Here is a 15,497-nt window from a genome sequence, read left to right on the forward strand (position 1 = left end):
GAAGGGAAGGGGAGCTTTTAGACTGGCTGTACGTGTCCCAGTAGGCTCCCAGGCAGCCCTCCCCCACTGCTGTGCAGACTCATTTTTCTGGTGACTTAGTTTTGTTAGTTTTGTGCCTACGCTCTGCTCTGGGAAAGACAAACTTCTCTTCACTCTTGCAAAGAGGAAAAGGGTATTCTTTGATCTGAAGGAGACAACTGTCACATAATGTTATGTCTCTAACGGCTGGAATGAGACAGGGAAAGGTGGGGAGAAGAGGTTTAACTGTCCCAGGAAGATTACAATGCAAAAAGAAAGATGATGGCAATGTGGCAAAATCCTGAAAAGACTCCACTGTTGTCGTCAAGCTTTTCTTATGTAAATAGTATACATTTAAAAACTTATCAAACTTTTGGCGACTAACGTTTACTCTTAGGAGTAGAGCTGATAGGAGAGGTAAAAATCCCCAGACACGTTTTTATCTGTTCCAAACTAACTGCACTTACAACCCCTCCGCCTCCATTAAACTGTCATTTGGTGGCTCTTAATGCATAATAGTAAAAAAAAAAATTTTAAGAGATTCTTTAAGAAATTAACGTAAGTCATTAAAAAAATACTATTCTTTTTGTGTAGCTATTTTCAGTGGATTTAACTTTCTGCTTGGTAGAAGAAGTTCCAACATGGTCTATCTGAAAATTCAAAGTACCGAAGATCTGAGTGGTCTTTTTTTTCTTTTAAATATTTTACCAACCATTCAGAGAAGTTCTGTACAAACGAACACTTATGATGGTTTGGAAAGAATGTTCCAGAAGTCTGAGAGGCTACTGTTGTGAGTGAAGCTCTGGGAGGGGGGGAGTCTTACTTCTGCCCTGAACCGCAGCTCACCTACCCCCGCTTCGAATAACTAACGCTGGTGGGACTAGACGGCAGTTCATTAGGGTGAGCCCAAGATCACCCAATGCCTTCCGATCAACCCCTAGGTATCAAATACTTATAATACGCTGCCCAGCAGCTATGAACATACCCCTGTACGGTTAGGGTCTTAAACATCAGCAATGTAGACTGTTGGCATTGACTTCACTATCTTAGGTTCACTTCTGAGGAGTTTCATTCAAAAAGACGATTTAGCATTCGTGTCACTGTTTCAAAGGAGAACAAGTAGCACCTGTTGGGACTGTCCTCTTAATTTCTTTAGCTGATGAATCACATGAAGAGCATCCTTAACTTAGGGACAGGCTGTGTTTTGTGGAGACTACTTCCAAGTCAGTGACTGCTCTGACCTGTCCTTCAAGATCCAGTTTTAGGGGCAGCCTCCTCCATGAAGGCCGCCCTTATTCTCCGACCTGGAAGCTCTGCCTTCTCCAGACTCTGTGCCTATATAGCTTTTTATAGCTTTATAGCTTCTGCATTTTCCTTTGTATATTACAATAATTTATGTTCATGTTTTGGCTCTTATAGGTGTATATGCCTCCTGAGAAGTACAAATGAGCACATCACAGCTACTAAAAAGTCTTTGTTAAATGAATGAATTGATAGAGAACATTATCATTGTGAATAGGCATTTTGAAAGATGGCCCCCTTTTCAAACTCCCACCAAATTCAGTTTCACACGTGGTGAAACTAACGTGTGTATGAAACTAACAGTTCCTTAAGCACACTTGTTTATAACTAAGGGGGAAAAAGAGAATCAGAGTACAAAATCCATCAGGCAGATGGTTCCATTAAGTAACCTCAAAGGCCCAACTCTAATCTATTATTTCTCCCCCAAGTCTGCACAGTTCATCTTCAATCACCGTAAGATGATGAAAGTGCACATAACAGAGGTTTTAAAAAATATACTTAAAATAACAAAAAGTTAAAGATTTAAAGGTCCATGTGGTGGATGGCAGTTACAACGGTCCTCAATTAAACTATGCCTATAGTTTCAAGAGTCTGGTTGGAAAGCCAGGGCTCTTGACTCTGTCACTAGTGACACCTTCCACTGGCACTGGGATCCAGGGGGAAAATCACTTTGGCTCTCTTAGCCTCAGTTTTTACATCTGAACATGGAGGAACTGATAATGATAATAACATCAATAACTTATCCAGTACTTACAAATATGCGTGGCATGATTTCTAGGTACTTTACACATTTAATTTTTTAAGTTCCTGGAGGAAGGGAGGTGGCACTATGTTCACAGACAGAGAAAGAAAATAAGGATCAGAGAGACTAAATAACTTGCCTGAAGACACACAGTAAGTGGCAGGAAGAGAAGTCCCTAAGCCTGCTTTCAGCCCAGTATGCTATATACTTCCTCTCTAAGGGCCCTGTAACAACGCTAACTCTCGATGACACAAAGCAGCCTGTTGTGCTCCTTCCTGTTGTCTACCATACTCCTCTTTTGGTGTAGAAAGTGACAAATCACAGCGGTGCTTTCCTCTGGGCTTCCTGGAGGGCTCACACAGTGAGAGGTAGTGGAAGTGGACAGACCAGCCCCCTGGACACCGGCCTTGAGGAGGGAGTTTATCCTGGGTACTACGGGCCTCTTGGGTAGTATCCAAGCAAGGAAGGAGCTGAGAGGGAAACGGGCCTTCCCAGGAGAGCAGGGCACGTGCGGCCACGAGCATAGCACTTGGCCACCTGTCTAAATGGGGGAGAGAGCCAGTCTGTCATCATCACAGAAGAAATCCTATTCATTACTGCTTTGGAAATGACTGCCAAGACTATTGGTAATTTTGAACAAGCAAAATGGGCTTGATACTAAAAAAGAGCTTTCAATGCCCTCTGTTGAATTTTGGAAATCGAGACAATTTGTTTTTTGGAAGGACACATCAGATGGCTGCCTCTCTGACTAGGCCGAGCGCTCCAGCTCACTGTGGTGTCGCTGACAGAAGAGCACTTCCAGGGCTCACAACACAAAGCTGATTTGGTTGGGGCGACTCTACCATTACCAGGACCACAGCCGCCTCAGAGGATGCTGGTCCCTTTCCAGAGGCAGTGCTCACCGACTACCAGCTCTCTTTCTGACCACAGCAACATTTGGAATGCTCCAAATGGAATTAGGAGAGCAAAGAAACAAGTCACCAGTTTCCTGTTTTCAAAAGGAAACAAGAGCGACAAAACAAAAACAGGCAAAAATACAAACTGACATGAGGGAAAGATTTTCAACGTAAAACACTACCAAGACGTACAACGTAAGTTGTACCTGGAAGAGCAAAGTGCCCTACCTTGATCTTTGGGTCTGTGAACTGCTGGGATGTTGTTTCTAGCGGGTCTATGGGCTCAGATGGTTTTGGTTACGAATGACCGCTCTCCTGATGGCACGGATTCCTAACTCGCAATGGCCGTGGCAATGAATGCCCAATAATGTCTGGGGGTAGGGGTGATAAACATTGGAAAATAACGTTTTGTTGCTGTTATGCTGCTGAGGCAGCTACTGGACTGTGCCCTGTGGAACCGACCGTGTTGGGCGGTGCCACAAATCACAAGGCGCTTACTACCACGCGGCCCTGTGCTGGCCGGGGGCCAGGGGGCCGGGGCACAGCCCGGCAGGACTCCCCCAGCTCAGGAGTGCCGAGGTGTGACGTAGGCGGTTGCTATGTAAACGTGCGGACTTGCAGAGTAACCAGAGGCACTTGAATTGGTCTTCAGTTGGGACTAGACCTAAGTGTTTAAGATCTGTCATTCCATGACAAAAAGCAGGTTATTCCAACGAGAATGATTCAGAAGAGGAGCTGGCAGGCGCACTTCCCTCTAGCACTCCTCGGTCTACACACAAACAAGTGGTTTCTCATAGCTCGTCCTTTTATTCACTTTGGAGATTTCTCAAACATTACACATTAATCTGCCAATAAAGGGCTGGCTTTGGGGGAAAAAAACCCAGAAGCAAATACCAATTTTAAAGTGACCATTTCCAATGGTTCACCGTGAAAACAGAAAGGAGAATACATACAGCTTCCCACCACAGTTTGAATTTAGCAGGTAAAAATGTCAGTACGAAATCCAATACAGAGTAACCACACATTTCTAAATATCGTGTTTTTAAGTCAACTACGATAAAATTTAAAGTAAAATAAAGTCTGTATATGATTTTCGTGCTTTAAAAGAATATTTAGGCCGTATTGTTTTAGCAATCACCACTACTTTTTCTCAATAGGGATAGACTGGAAAGTGTGAAATGTTTATTTTGAAAATGAATGGATTTCTGATACAGCTCTTTGGAGGAGGGAAGGGACAGACAGAAGAAACGCTCTGGAAATAGACACCAGGTGAGTGAAGCCACTTTATATAAAGTCTAGTGGCAAAGACACACGGAGAACAGCTCCACTCTGAAGAATCCTAGCACTGAAAATATCATTATTGAATTATGCTCAAAAGAAAGATAAAGCAGTGCATGCTTTATTGGACAACGGCATGACTGCCAAACATATGTATCTTTCTCTATACGGACTGTCACTATGGATGTAGTTTAAGTTATGAAGCCAGAAAAGACTGCTTACTGACAAAATAAATGAGACTAACACTAAAACTTGGGGTACTTTCCCACTTCAGCCCGGTGGTTATCAGAACCAGGAACTTGAAACTTTGAAAAGCCCGATTCCAGCAGTTCAACCTCAGAGAGCTCCAGTCGTATACATAACATTACATAGGATGCTCTATTTTAATAAACACAAATAATCGGTTTTATAAACAAATAATTTGCACGTACGTGTCCAGATCACTGGTGAAACAGACTTTTAACCTAAGTTACACAGCAGCTCTTCCAAAGCAGTACCAACAGGGACATTCAGTCAAGATTATTTAAAATCTAATATCTGAAGAATGAAAATCACTAGCTTTGCCCCCAAAACAACACAATCAAAACAGAAGTGAAAGCTGTCTGAACTGCAGCCCATTTTCGGTGTGGCTAATCCATCAGTACACCTGTGACAGCAAATGCAACTGCAGTTCTAGTGGGGAAATAACGTTATAATCTCAACAAGCCAGTTGCTTTGGCTAGAAATCAACCCTGTGAAGGTAAAGTGGCACTTGTATCATTAAACCAAAGACAAAGAACAAATCCAAGTGCCAATGACTTTGTAGATTCCTAGAAAGATGCACAGCCCACACACTACTTTTTAAAAAACTGTTGCACCCCTTTCACTCGGGAAGGCGTGCTATAACAACAAAATTAGTCAGAAATACCTTCTGTGTAGCTGACAGTTACAGACATGTGTTCATGATGGGCGTGGGAGGGGAAGGGGAGGAAGGAGCCCACCGGCAGGCCCAGACAAAAGCAAACACGAGTCAAGTAACCAGAGCAGGGAGTGTCCAACTGCAACCACGCCGTGCGGATAAAGGAGAGGTGCACACACTGGGGGTGCTTATAATGAGGAGGTCAGAGCACGTTCCCTGAGGAAGGGATGCTGGCCCCTCTGAACCCCCTCCTCAGGTGAGATCTGAGGGATGGAAAGGGACTCAATCAGGTGAGGAGGAGAGAAGAGGAGAGGAGAGATTAAGAGATGAGAGGGAGAGGGCGGGGGCCAGGTCACATGAGGCTTACGGTTCCCTGGGGTTTCGCCTGTCCCCTAAGAGGAGCTGGCAGAGACTAGGGGTTTAAGCAGGAGAAATGGCAGAAAAGGATGTGTATTTCAAAGGCATGGTCCTCCGGCTGGGGGGCGGCGGGGAGGACACAGCAAAGGCAGGAAGGACGAACGCAGGGCAACAGGAGTGTGGCTGTCACGCGAGTCCAGATGAGAGAAGGTGGCGCGCGGAACCGGGGTGGGAGTGACGGGGAGCTGAGCGCTCCCTCAGAGGTAGACCGGCAGCACTCGGTGATGAGTCAGACATTGTGGGGTAAGAAAAGGTGGCCCGACGGCCCCTGGCTGCCCCGCTGCACAAGGGGCAGGTAAGGGGCCGCTGCTGCGCGGAAAGGCCCGCAAGAGACGTGAGCTGCGCTCTGGACACGCGGGGTCTGAGCGGCCAGGAGGCCACGTCGCGGAGGCGGCTGGAGACCAAGTCTGGGAAGCGGAGGGCGAGTCCTTCCCGTCAGCCTTCCTCCCTAGGCAGGAACGCCCTTTATCATACTTCTTGGTCTGTTTTCTAAGATCTTCCCTGTGTGAACATCACCTCTTTTCAAGGCAGCCTGTTCCCTTAAGGAGAGCTGAAGTGGGTATGATGACAGCAACAAATTAGCTAGAGCAACAATTATCAGTCACTTCCCAGCTATAAATTAATAACTCCCCAAACCCTTTGGTAATTGATACGTTTAAGTTTTTTTTTTTTTCTTCCTTTAAGCATGGACAAAGAGGAATGTAATAACATTCAACGTCTCTATGAAAAAGACGCTTTCAATAGAGGGGAGTAATGACTTTCTTAGCAAATCCTCCAGAACCGTCTTTAGTGAGTGTATATTTGCAGATGACTCTTCAGAGCATAGCTTCTCCCACGCGTGTCTCTGCCATGGGCCTATATAACGTGGCGCTGCCCACTGGGCCTCTCTGCGCCTGAAGCACTCTGGTTGTCTCCCCCTTTCTCCAGAGAGCTGTATTTTCACCCCTGCATCTCAGTGAAGCTGTTTCCACCAAGCACGGAGGAATCCTGCATATTCCACGCTGAATTTCCTGAAACCCTGTAACATCAGAAACCTTGTTTCCCTTTCTGTTAACTATTTCCTGCAGACTCCTCAAAGGGCTCCAACCTGCTCCCAGCTCTGCTCCTGGCACTCACTCTAAAATGGCACCTGTCGTGCAATTTCAAGATTCAGTACTTCCTTTTCGCTTCAGTGCAGGTAACCCGTTTTAGTTGTTCCTAAAGCAGCTGACTGATCTTCACCTTCTCTCTCAAAGCAGCCAGGAGAACAAATAGAGCTCTAGGCTTCTGAAGCGAGACACTTCCTTGTCGGAGTGTGAAGAAAGCGCAAAAACTAACTGGCCCTTGAATTTTGGTAATTGCTAACTACGGATGTTCTCTTCAGCTCAAAGTTGATTTTGGTTTGTTAAACCCATTGTTCTGTTCTTATGAACTGTTTATGGCAATCCTACGAAAATGAACTAAAAAACTCCCTTTTGAAGACGCTACATTCAGAGGTTTTGACATCAGCACTTCCTTCAAGGGCAGGGCGTTAGGAAAGCCACAGGGCCAACACCGGGCCCCGAACCTGTCTTTTCCCTGCAAGAGGTGAGCCCGGTACTTTGGTGGGTGGGTGCTGGCGGCCGTGGCTTCCGACTGGCCTCTACCAGGACGTAACCGGCACAGTCCCCTTGTCTGGTAAAGATGAGATCTGCTGGACCTTGTGAAAGAGGAACTAGTTGCCTCTGATGTCCCCCTTAGAAAGAAAAAAGTGCCCCTTTCTAACTGCGTTACATTAAAGATCTTTAAGAAAGTTTATCTTGAGATCATAATGCCATTAAGACCGGGAATGATTTACAAAGAAGGTTATTCCTTCCCTGCGACAGAAGTTCCCACCTTTGCACCAGGACACTCCCTTCCTGGGTACAAGCCGTTAAGGGAGAGCGAACTGACACGGGGTGGGGGGGGGGTGGGTCTCCTTGGAGGTCTGGACACCTGGGACGCAGGCAGCAAATGGGCGTGGCAGCTACCAAGGAGCCAGGTAGCAGGTAGCAACGAGCTGACCCCAGTGCTGCTTTAGGAGGGGACAACTGAGAGGGCACAGGTCTCACATGCATTCAGACTTCTTGTACCTTAATGGACCAGGCTGTCGGCTAAAAAAATAAAATGGAATTTGGGTCCTGAGATCCGCATCTCATACACTTTACCACAGCAACATTCTGTCAGGCCCTCTAACAAGGAATGCACTTGTCCAGGGCCGCAGTGCCAGGAAATATATCAATATGGTTATTTCCAACTTACGAAAAAAATCCTCCTAAAATTCTCACAGATTTTCTGAGCTAAAGGTGGCCTTGGGCCACAAAGTTACTTAATTTATTTCAGCAAAACACCGTTCAAAATTAGGGTAAAACATGTTGCAAGAAAGGCCTGATAGCTGAGAGAACTATAGTTCTTTACGTCCATGCCAGGTGCTCTGGCCCGAGAAGCTGGAGGGGCAGGACCCGGCAAGTTCCTACCGGTAGGTATTTAACAATCAAAGGCAATCCAGTAAGAGTTAACTTTTAAAGCAAGGGACGAAACCTTGTGGTTTGGTTTGGTTTTTTAATCTACGTGATGGAAATGGAGTTCAAAATAAGAATGAAGGTCAAGATTAGAAGAGCCTCAGGGAGTTGCTGCCACAGGCTTAACGCTACCAGCTAAGAGGCCCTCTGGGCAGTCGGACAATGCAGCCCCCCACCTGTGATCTTCACTCGGTCACCCATGACACCTCCCCAACCCCAGACTGGGGTAGACCAAGACCCGGATCACAGCCTCTTCATCGGTTACAAACTCTTCTTGTTGCCTTCGGCCCCAAACCCTGCTGAGGTTATGAGATTTCAGACTGAGAACAACTTGACACTTCCTGGTTTCAACATGAAAGCCTTGCAGGCTGGGGCTGAGGCCAATGGTACTACCTGAGACAAATGTGATCTCAGCACTCCTACCTTTAACAACTCCGAACAGCTGGGATAGGCTGGGCTGTGTTGCTGATTTTTTTCCAGTGACGGGTGGACTGTAATGCTGATTCTAGATGTGATGTTCCCAGTTTGTCCGGTGTGAACATGTGGTATGTGGGGGAAGAGATGTTAGTGGGCCCATGAGGTTAGAAAGGAAGACAAGTGGCCTGGATGAGTAAACCTGGGCACACACTCCACTGATGGAGGACTGGCCCGGTTAATCAGAGCCCCAACCCGATACACACATCATTGAGAGCTCCCTTAGACGTAAGGACAGCACCCAGCTGTGAGAGGTACAGACTGGGACGTGGATAGAAGACATTCTGAATTAAGAAGGCAGTTCTAGGAATGGAGGGGAACTTGGAATATCTCAAAGTATCAGGAAGATACTGATATCTGAGAGGATGCTCAGAGGTAGAAAGTGAGACCAAAGATCGCCAAAGCCTGAGTCACGGTGTCAGGTCTGCTTAAACATCAGTTCCTTCTAATTCTGTCCAGTGTCCCCAGCTCTAGTCCAGTATTTTCTTCAGTCAGCGTCTATCAGGTACAAAGCACGGGCTCTCCGAGCTTGGGCTTTCCTGCCTCTTCCCTCTGTGTTTTTCACTAGTGCGCCTCAGCGGCAGGAACCCCTAATGCAATCCCCAGATCTGTGCTGGTCTTCTACGCCAGGATCACCCAGCAGGTTTACAAAAATTACAGGCTCACGAGCCTCACCTGGCGTGCGGCTGGGGTGAGGGTGTGTGTGTATATTTAAAAATCTCTCTAGATAACAACCAGTGGTTTAAGGAACTTCACAGACTCGAGTCCATTAAAGGTTTGCTGTATATTTCATACTTCGATTCCTTGGATCTCATTAAACTTTAAAAAAAAAATCGCTCTTGGTATTTTAAAAATTAGTGTTTTACTACTTTTTGATTTGAAGACTAATAAATGTACTTTATGGCTGCTATAATAATTCTGGAACTCTGAAAGATTTGATTGAAATCATAATCTTAAAATACCAACACAGCAATATGCATTCCAATTCTAAATGTTGAAGGCAAAAAAGGAGCTAAAAATTAAAGCATAGTGTTTAGATGTTAAAACGAAGGCTAACATTTAATTGTAAAAATTAAAACTCTACTTAAGCCTTTGAAATCTTTTTGCTTTGTCTTTCAATAACATGACTTCTCATATCATAGCTATTATTTTAATACCTAATTGTCCAAAATCCAAAGGGCTAAATTCTTAGTTAACACAGATCACTCACAGCTCTTTAAGCCCATGGACCCACTATAACTGAGGTTGCACACACTTTTTTGCCCCTTCTCTTTGATGTGTTAATGCACTATCTCCATTACTTTGTTTCCACATCAGTGCCTCCTAGCCCATCAGCAGACTGAGTCATACTGGCTTCAGGGGAAAAAAATAGAAAAAAAGTGCCTTGCTGGAAAATATCAACAGGCGAAATGAATTATAAACACCCCCCCCCCCCCACTAAAGAAGAGTTGCTGGAAGCTGGGGCGGGGGGGCGGGGACCATGGTGCATGTAAGACACAGGTATAAGCGTCTACGTAGGCCCAGTCCACCAGGGTCTGTATGTGCAGCTAGCTGTTCCCAAGCAGAGGAACCACTGCTCAGACTCTCACAAAACATTCAGCCACGTCAACATCAATTGTTAGACGCTACTGATCAAGCTACCTTATGGTTAAGATTTCATGAAATGTATTCACCCTGTTAAAGAGTGGCTAAGATTGGAAAATAATATTAATTAAAATCCCTAATCTCCTACTTTACTAGGAAAACAAAAATATTTAAAAGCTATTTTCAGTTATCCTAGCTTTTGGTATGACTTAAGAATTAAGATGTAAGTCTCCAGACACAGGGTTGTGATATTCAGTATAAAAATTCCCTCCTCGGCAGGAGAAATGAGACTTTTCAAATTGACTCGTTTTTGCTCTTTTTTTTTTTTTTTTTTTAAAAAAACCTAAAAAGTCTGAGAGTCTTCCTCTGTCTGATATTAAGTTGGTTCAATGGGGAGTCTTTAAAGGGACAGAAGAGGATGACACATATTGCTTGTATCAGCATCACGTAGGTGTATGCATTTCTCTGGGTAAAAATGCCGACTTCTGTTTCTACTCTTGCATGACCCAGAATCCTTATTTTAACAGCTACACTCCAGTCTCAAGAATGCAAGATGTTAAAGCGCCATTGGTGGGCAATCGAAGGGTGAAAAGGACAGAAATTCAAACCCAACTGTGTGTCATCAAGTAAACTGTCACTTCACTTCATAAGGTGTGTGCTTCCAGAAACAAACGACTCACGGTGTGCAGGCAAGTCTGCGTGGAAGCAGCAAAGCGCTCCCTTCCTTTCAGATACAACAAAGGCTGAGCAAAGAAAAACAATCCAGACTTCGATGCAAGAAATAGGATCTCCAGTAAAACACTGATTAACGTTTGCTTTCTACTAGTTATCAATAGATTTGCCTTTAGACTTGAGGGAGAAGTAAAATTAAGAGATTTTAAAAAAGAAAATCTACAGAGACAGTAGAAGGAAGAGCCACAGGCCTAGGAGACAGGGCCCTGGGGTCGACTGTGCCCCGCCTGTAACTAACTAAGTAACCCATGGCAGGTAACTTTGTAGATCTTGGTTTCCTTCATCATAGAATTGAGGGGTACAGACTGGATGCCATCTAAAATCGTTCCAGCTCTAAAATTCTATTATTGTACAACTGAAATTCTATATCCTCTTGGAACCTATCCTGGTAAAAATATTATCCTAAAGATCTGTGCCAGGACTTTGACACAAACCATCTCAAGTCACCAAAGACTTGATTAAAGTTGAGATATAGGAGGTGCTGGGGATGGCTGACTTCAAGGAATCAAAATCTACCATGGCTTAAAGGTCTAGGGCTTGCCAGGCCTTCTGTAAGTTCACTGAAGTCATGCATCACCCTGGGAGCTCATTTCCAAGAAAAAAAAAAAATCTGGATAACGCTGAAATATCCAAAGCCACAGATCAGCTATACTGGGCAGAGATGTCAACTGTCGGACGGTACCAGGTGGGTGCCGCCTAGAATGAAAGAATGAATGCAAAACACACTAAATGACCGAGGGAAATTTATTTTACGCGTGTGTGTGTTAAGCATAGAGGTCAATCATTCAAAAAATATGAAGGATTATGTTATAGCCTGGGATTCATGGAAATGCTTCTTTAGAAGCAGTAGGCCGAAGTCTTTCCTAAACTTCTGGCCAACCTTGGCTCGTCTGTTCTTTGACAGTGTCTCAGCGTCCCTCCGACATGACGCTCCAGAACTGGACTGACGATGAACGTCATCCGCCAGCCCCGACTAGGCTTTTAGTAAGACAACTAGTATTTCCCACTCTCTGTTCCTCGTTACTTCAAAAGAATAGAACATGATCTAGAAATGCTTTAAAACTGAACACAGAAAGGTATCTTCTGAGTAAAAAAGTATGTCAAATGTATATGGGGGGAGGTCCTGGACAGATATTACATATAAATTGCTAACTTCAAATTATTGTATAGTATTACTCAGCTAATCTAGTACCGGAACAGTACAATTCATCACATTCTATTGTAAATTGTCTGAAAATCAGAATGAGGGAGTCCCTTACTCAAAAGGTGACAAAGAAAACACAATTCATCCACATGTTCCTTAACTTATTCACTGCAGCAGCTCTGCTCTCACAATGTCACTCTTAAAAAAGGAATTAGTAAAACAGCTTCTAACAAGTTTAATCTGTGTGTTTTTTCCTCTGTATTGTTTTACATCCAACTAGCTGAAAAAGCCTGAAGCATAATTGCCATAATCCTTCATTTCTGCAGTTAGCTTTCTGTCTCTAATTGCGCGTGCGCGCGCGCGCGCGCACACACACACACACACACACACACTCACTCACTCACTCCCTTCATCACTAATTTGTCTTTTTCAGATTCTTTCTTAGGCTCTAGGCCCTCTGGGATTCTGACTTGAGAAAGAAGTCATTATAACCAACTCTGTGAATATTGTGTTTCTGAAAGGCTTGGGCCACTTCTTCCTGACAGTCTGCCATTTAGTGGACTGGCTTTCCAAGTTGCCAGCCTAACTTTACCCTGACAGAGCTATCAGTGGGGAAAGAAAACAAGAACAAAAGCAAAAACGCAAGTCTGCTGCAGTGAGCTGTTAAGTATAAAGCAAAAACATGTTGAAAATCAAATTTCCTAACCCAGAGCACTGAAACATGTACTCTACATGTTTTCTCACATTCAAGCTTCTACTTTAAAAAAAAAGGGGGGGCACAACAGGTTATGTATATTGCAAAGTGCAAAGGAAGGAAGATTTAAAATAGAAATAAAACTTTTTCTTTCTTTTTTAGAAAGGATAGTGTAAACGCAAACGGCAAAATTCAGAGCTAACACAGATGGGGCTGCAAAGATGAGCCTTTGCCAACTGTGCTTCGTATGATTTACAAAGAATCCCTCCAACATCTTCCTTTTTCTTAGTTTTAATTAAGGAGGAGGTGTTGTATTCTAAGGAAGCTCTCTGGCTGCTGCTGGCTGAAATGCAGATTTGATCTTCCCGTGCTGGTTAGCTAACATTGATTTTCTGCCCCAGTGAAAGACATTTTACTCTGATGCATGCCATTTAAATTCATTTTACACAGCTGCTTAATGTGGCTTGGCAAGGCACGGCCAAACTAGCCTTGTGGGTCTAAATAGGACTCCTGAGTTGGTGAAGGACAGATCCTATGGATTAGCAGCTGATGATAAACGCTCTTCTCCCCCCACTGTTATCTTCCTGCTAACTCATGAAGTGACCTTGAGAGTAGCACAAGAAAGGAAAAGAGAGGAAAGACGATTTCTCCAAAATAAGTCTGTTTACCTCATTCTATGCTTAGTTCACTTTTAGGATTATGTTTACAGAATTCTTTATTTGTTGGTCCACATTTAGGGCCATGTTTACAGGATTTAGAACTCTCAATTGCAAAATTATCATTTGCTCTTGTTGCCTAAATAAATGTATATTGAATATAAAGCTATAGAAAAGCTCTCTGTGTCATGCATTCATAACAATAGTGAAAACACAGTTCTGTAAGTTTAGTCTTTAAACAAAGCTAGTTGGTTGTTTCCGGTTTTATTTTACAAAATTGTTGTATCTTTCTGCTGAAACTAACCCCTTAACACTCTTCAATCTACATGAGATAATCTTATTATTACTATATGCTAAATGATATCGGTAAAAATAATAATATACTTTAAGAGTATTTACTAACCTAAAGACAGTGACAGCCTGATATTATAGTTTTGTAGTAGGAAAGAAGAGAGATACTTTTTGTTGCTGTATGTAATTCCTGTGTCGAAATTGATAATAATATGGCAACACTGTGTTTAGAAAAAAAAATTCTGTGTTGCATTATCTGGTTGTATTCTCCTGGTGACTTTAATATTCTAAACCTCCTTGGGAGAAGGAAATAATAGAAATCGTTGGCGCAGATGTCTGCTCAGTGATGATGGCACGAGGCCCCTCGCAAGTCCTATTAAGAACCTAAGCCCTGCCTCCTGCGGTGGGGCTCCATGGGGCCACCGCACTCTGAATTCAGGGCGAGTGTGGAAGCAGGTCCCTGTAGTGGCAGGAATGACAATAACACAGTCATGATAACAGTGCTACACAAGTCCTAGACGACACAACGACAACAGTGGGGGACATGACGCCGGAGTAGGTGACTTCATTACTTTTACGTAGATAAAAGTTTTTGTTTCCCTCTCAGGCACGAAGGAAAGAAGCCATGCCGAAGCCATGCAAAGACAGGATCTGGGGGACGGCATGCAGGTCTCCACCAAACTACCACAGTACTGCTGGTGAGAATGAAAAACGAAACAGAACAAAACAAACAAAAAACCCAAAACAAACAAAAATAAACAAAAGACAGCCCCCTCTGAGATGGATTTCCTATTAGGTCTTTCACTCTCTTACTTTGGGTGTTCCTTTCGCAGCCAGATGGCATGTTCATTAACAGTTTAAAAAAATGCCCAGGACCCGCAGCAAGTCAGGGCATGTTGCTACCTACCCGTACTGGTCAGGCTGGTTCATCATGGGAGCCTGAGAGTTGCCATAGTTGGGGTGCTGGGAAGAAAACATGGGGCGTCCGCCAGCCCCAGACTGGCTGGGATAAGCAGGCGACCTAATGTATGGTGGCCTAAAGTAGAACAGAAGAACAACTTCTTTGGATTTGTTCCGTAGACAAGTAGGAAGCCCCCTGTCCATTATGTCATTTCCACACATAGGTGTGGAGGTTACAGAATGTGGCATAAGATACTCTGTACCATGCAGCTACCTGGCAGTGGAGCTGGAGAACAATCCTTCAAAAAAGGGGTGGGGGACGGGGCAAAGGAGAGAGAGGAGTAAGATTCTCAGATCCAATCTCAGTTTTACAGTTCTGAAGCATAGCTTTGACTTTGGTAAAAGCCAAAAAATAAAGTCTCCATTCAAACTCCTGGAGAGCTCTGATGGGTGGAATGTGAAGGTGAGGCTTTGGAATGGTCTACCGATTAGCAATAAATGAAAATGCATGGATGTATACTTATACAGTAACTTATATAAAATTATATATAAACTGATTCAGAAAGGGAGCACAGCAAGGCTTTTTAATCAAACAATTATGCCTTAATCTCTACAGTTATCTTCTTCCCAGATCACTACCCAAGGCTTCATGTCAAATGCAATCAAGTACTTACTCCTTAAAAAGGAAATAACTTGTGCTTTTTGAGTTGTGACAATGGACAGTTCATTTAAACCTAAATTAGAACTTCAACTGGACCAGCCAAACCAGTCCTCACGGACAGGTTTATTAAAACATTCTCTCTACAGCCTGCATAGGTTCAGTTCAGAGGTATAGCGCTGGGGTTCAGAAGATCCTAAGTAATTGTAACGCGGAGGAGAGGGTGGGGGGGTGGGGCGGAGGGAGAGGGAGAGAGGGGGAGAGAGAATATGACTGACTTTCATTTTATTATGT

General features: G+C 43.9%; 1 protein-coding gene across 6 annotated transcripts in view; it reads right to left on the reverse strand.

Annotated features, from left to right (window-relative positions):
* ARID1B (AT-rich interaction domain 1B) overlaps nt 1-15,497 on the reverse strand; it is a 411,101-nt gene that overhangs the window by 43,321 nt on the left and 352,283 nt on the right. For 4 of the 6 annotated variants that reach the window (XM_060168356.1, XM_060168357.1, XM_060168360.1 and 1 more), the window contains one exon: nt 14,553-14,681. The exons of the other annotated variants lie outside the window; for them this stretch is intronic. In XM_060168356.1, coding sequence (XP_060024339.1) covers nt 14,553-14,681 — 129 coding nt within the window. The remainder of the gene's footprint in view (nt 1-14,552; nt 14,682-15,497) is intronic. 6 annotated transcript variants of the gene reach the window in all.

The sequence above is a fragment of the Lagenorhynchus albirostris genome, chromosome 12 (genome assembly GCF_949774975.1).
Source record: "Lagenorhynchus albirostris chromosome 12, mLagAlb1.1, whole genome shotgun sequence".
Classification (NCBI taxonomy): Eukaryota; Metazoa; Chordata; class Mammalia; order Artiodactyla; family Delphinidae; genus Lagenorhynchus; species Lagenorhynchus albirostris.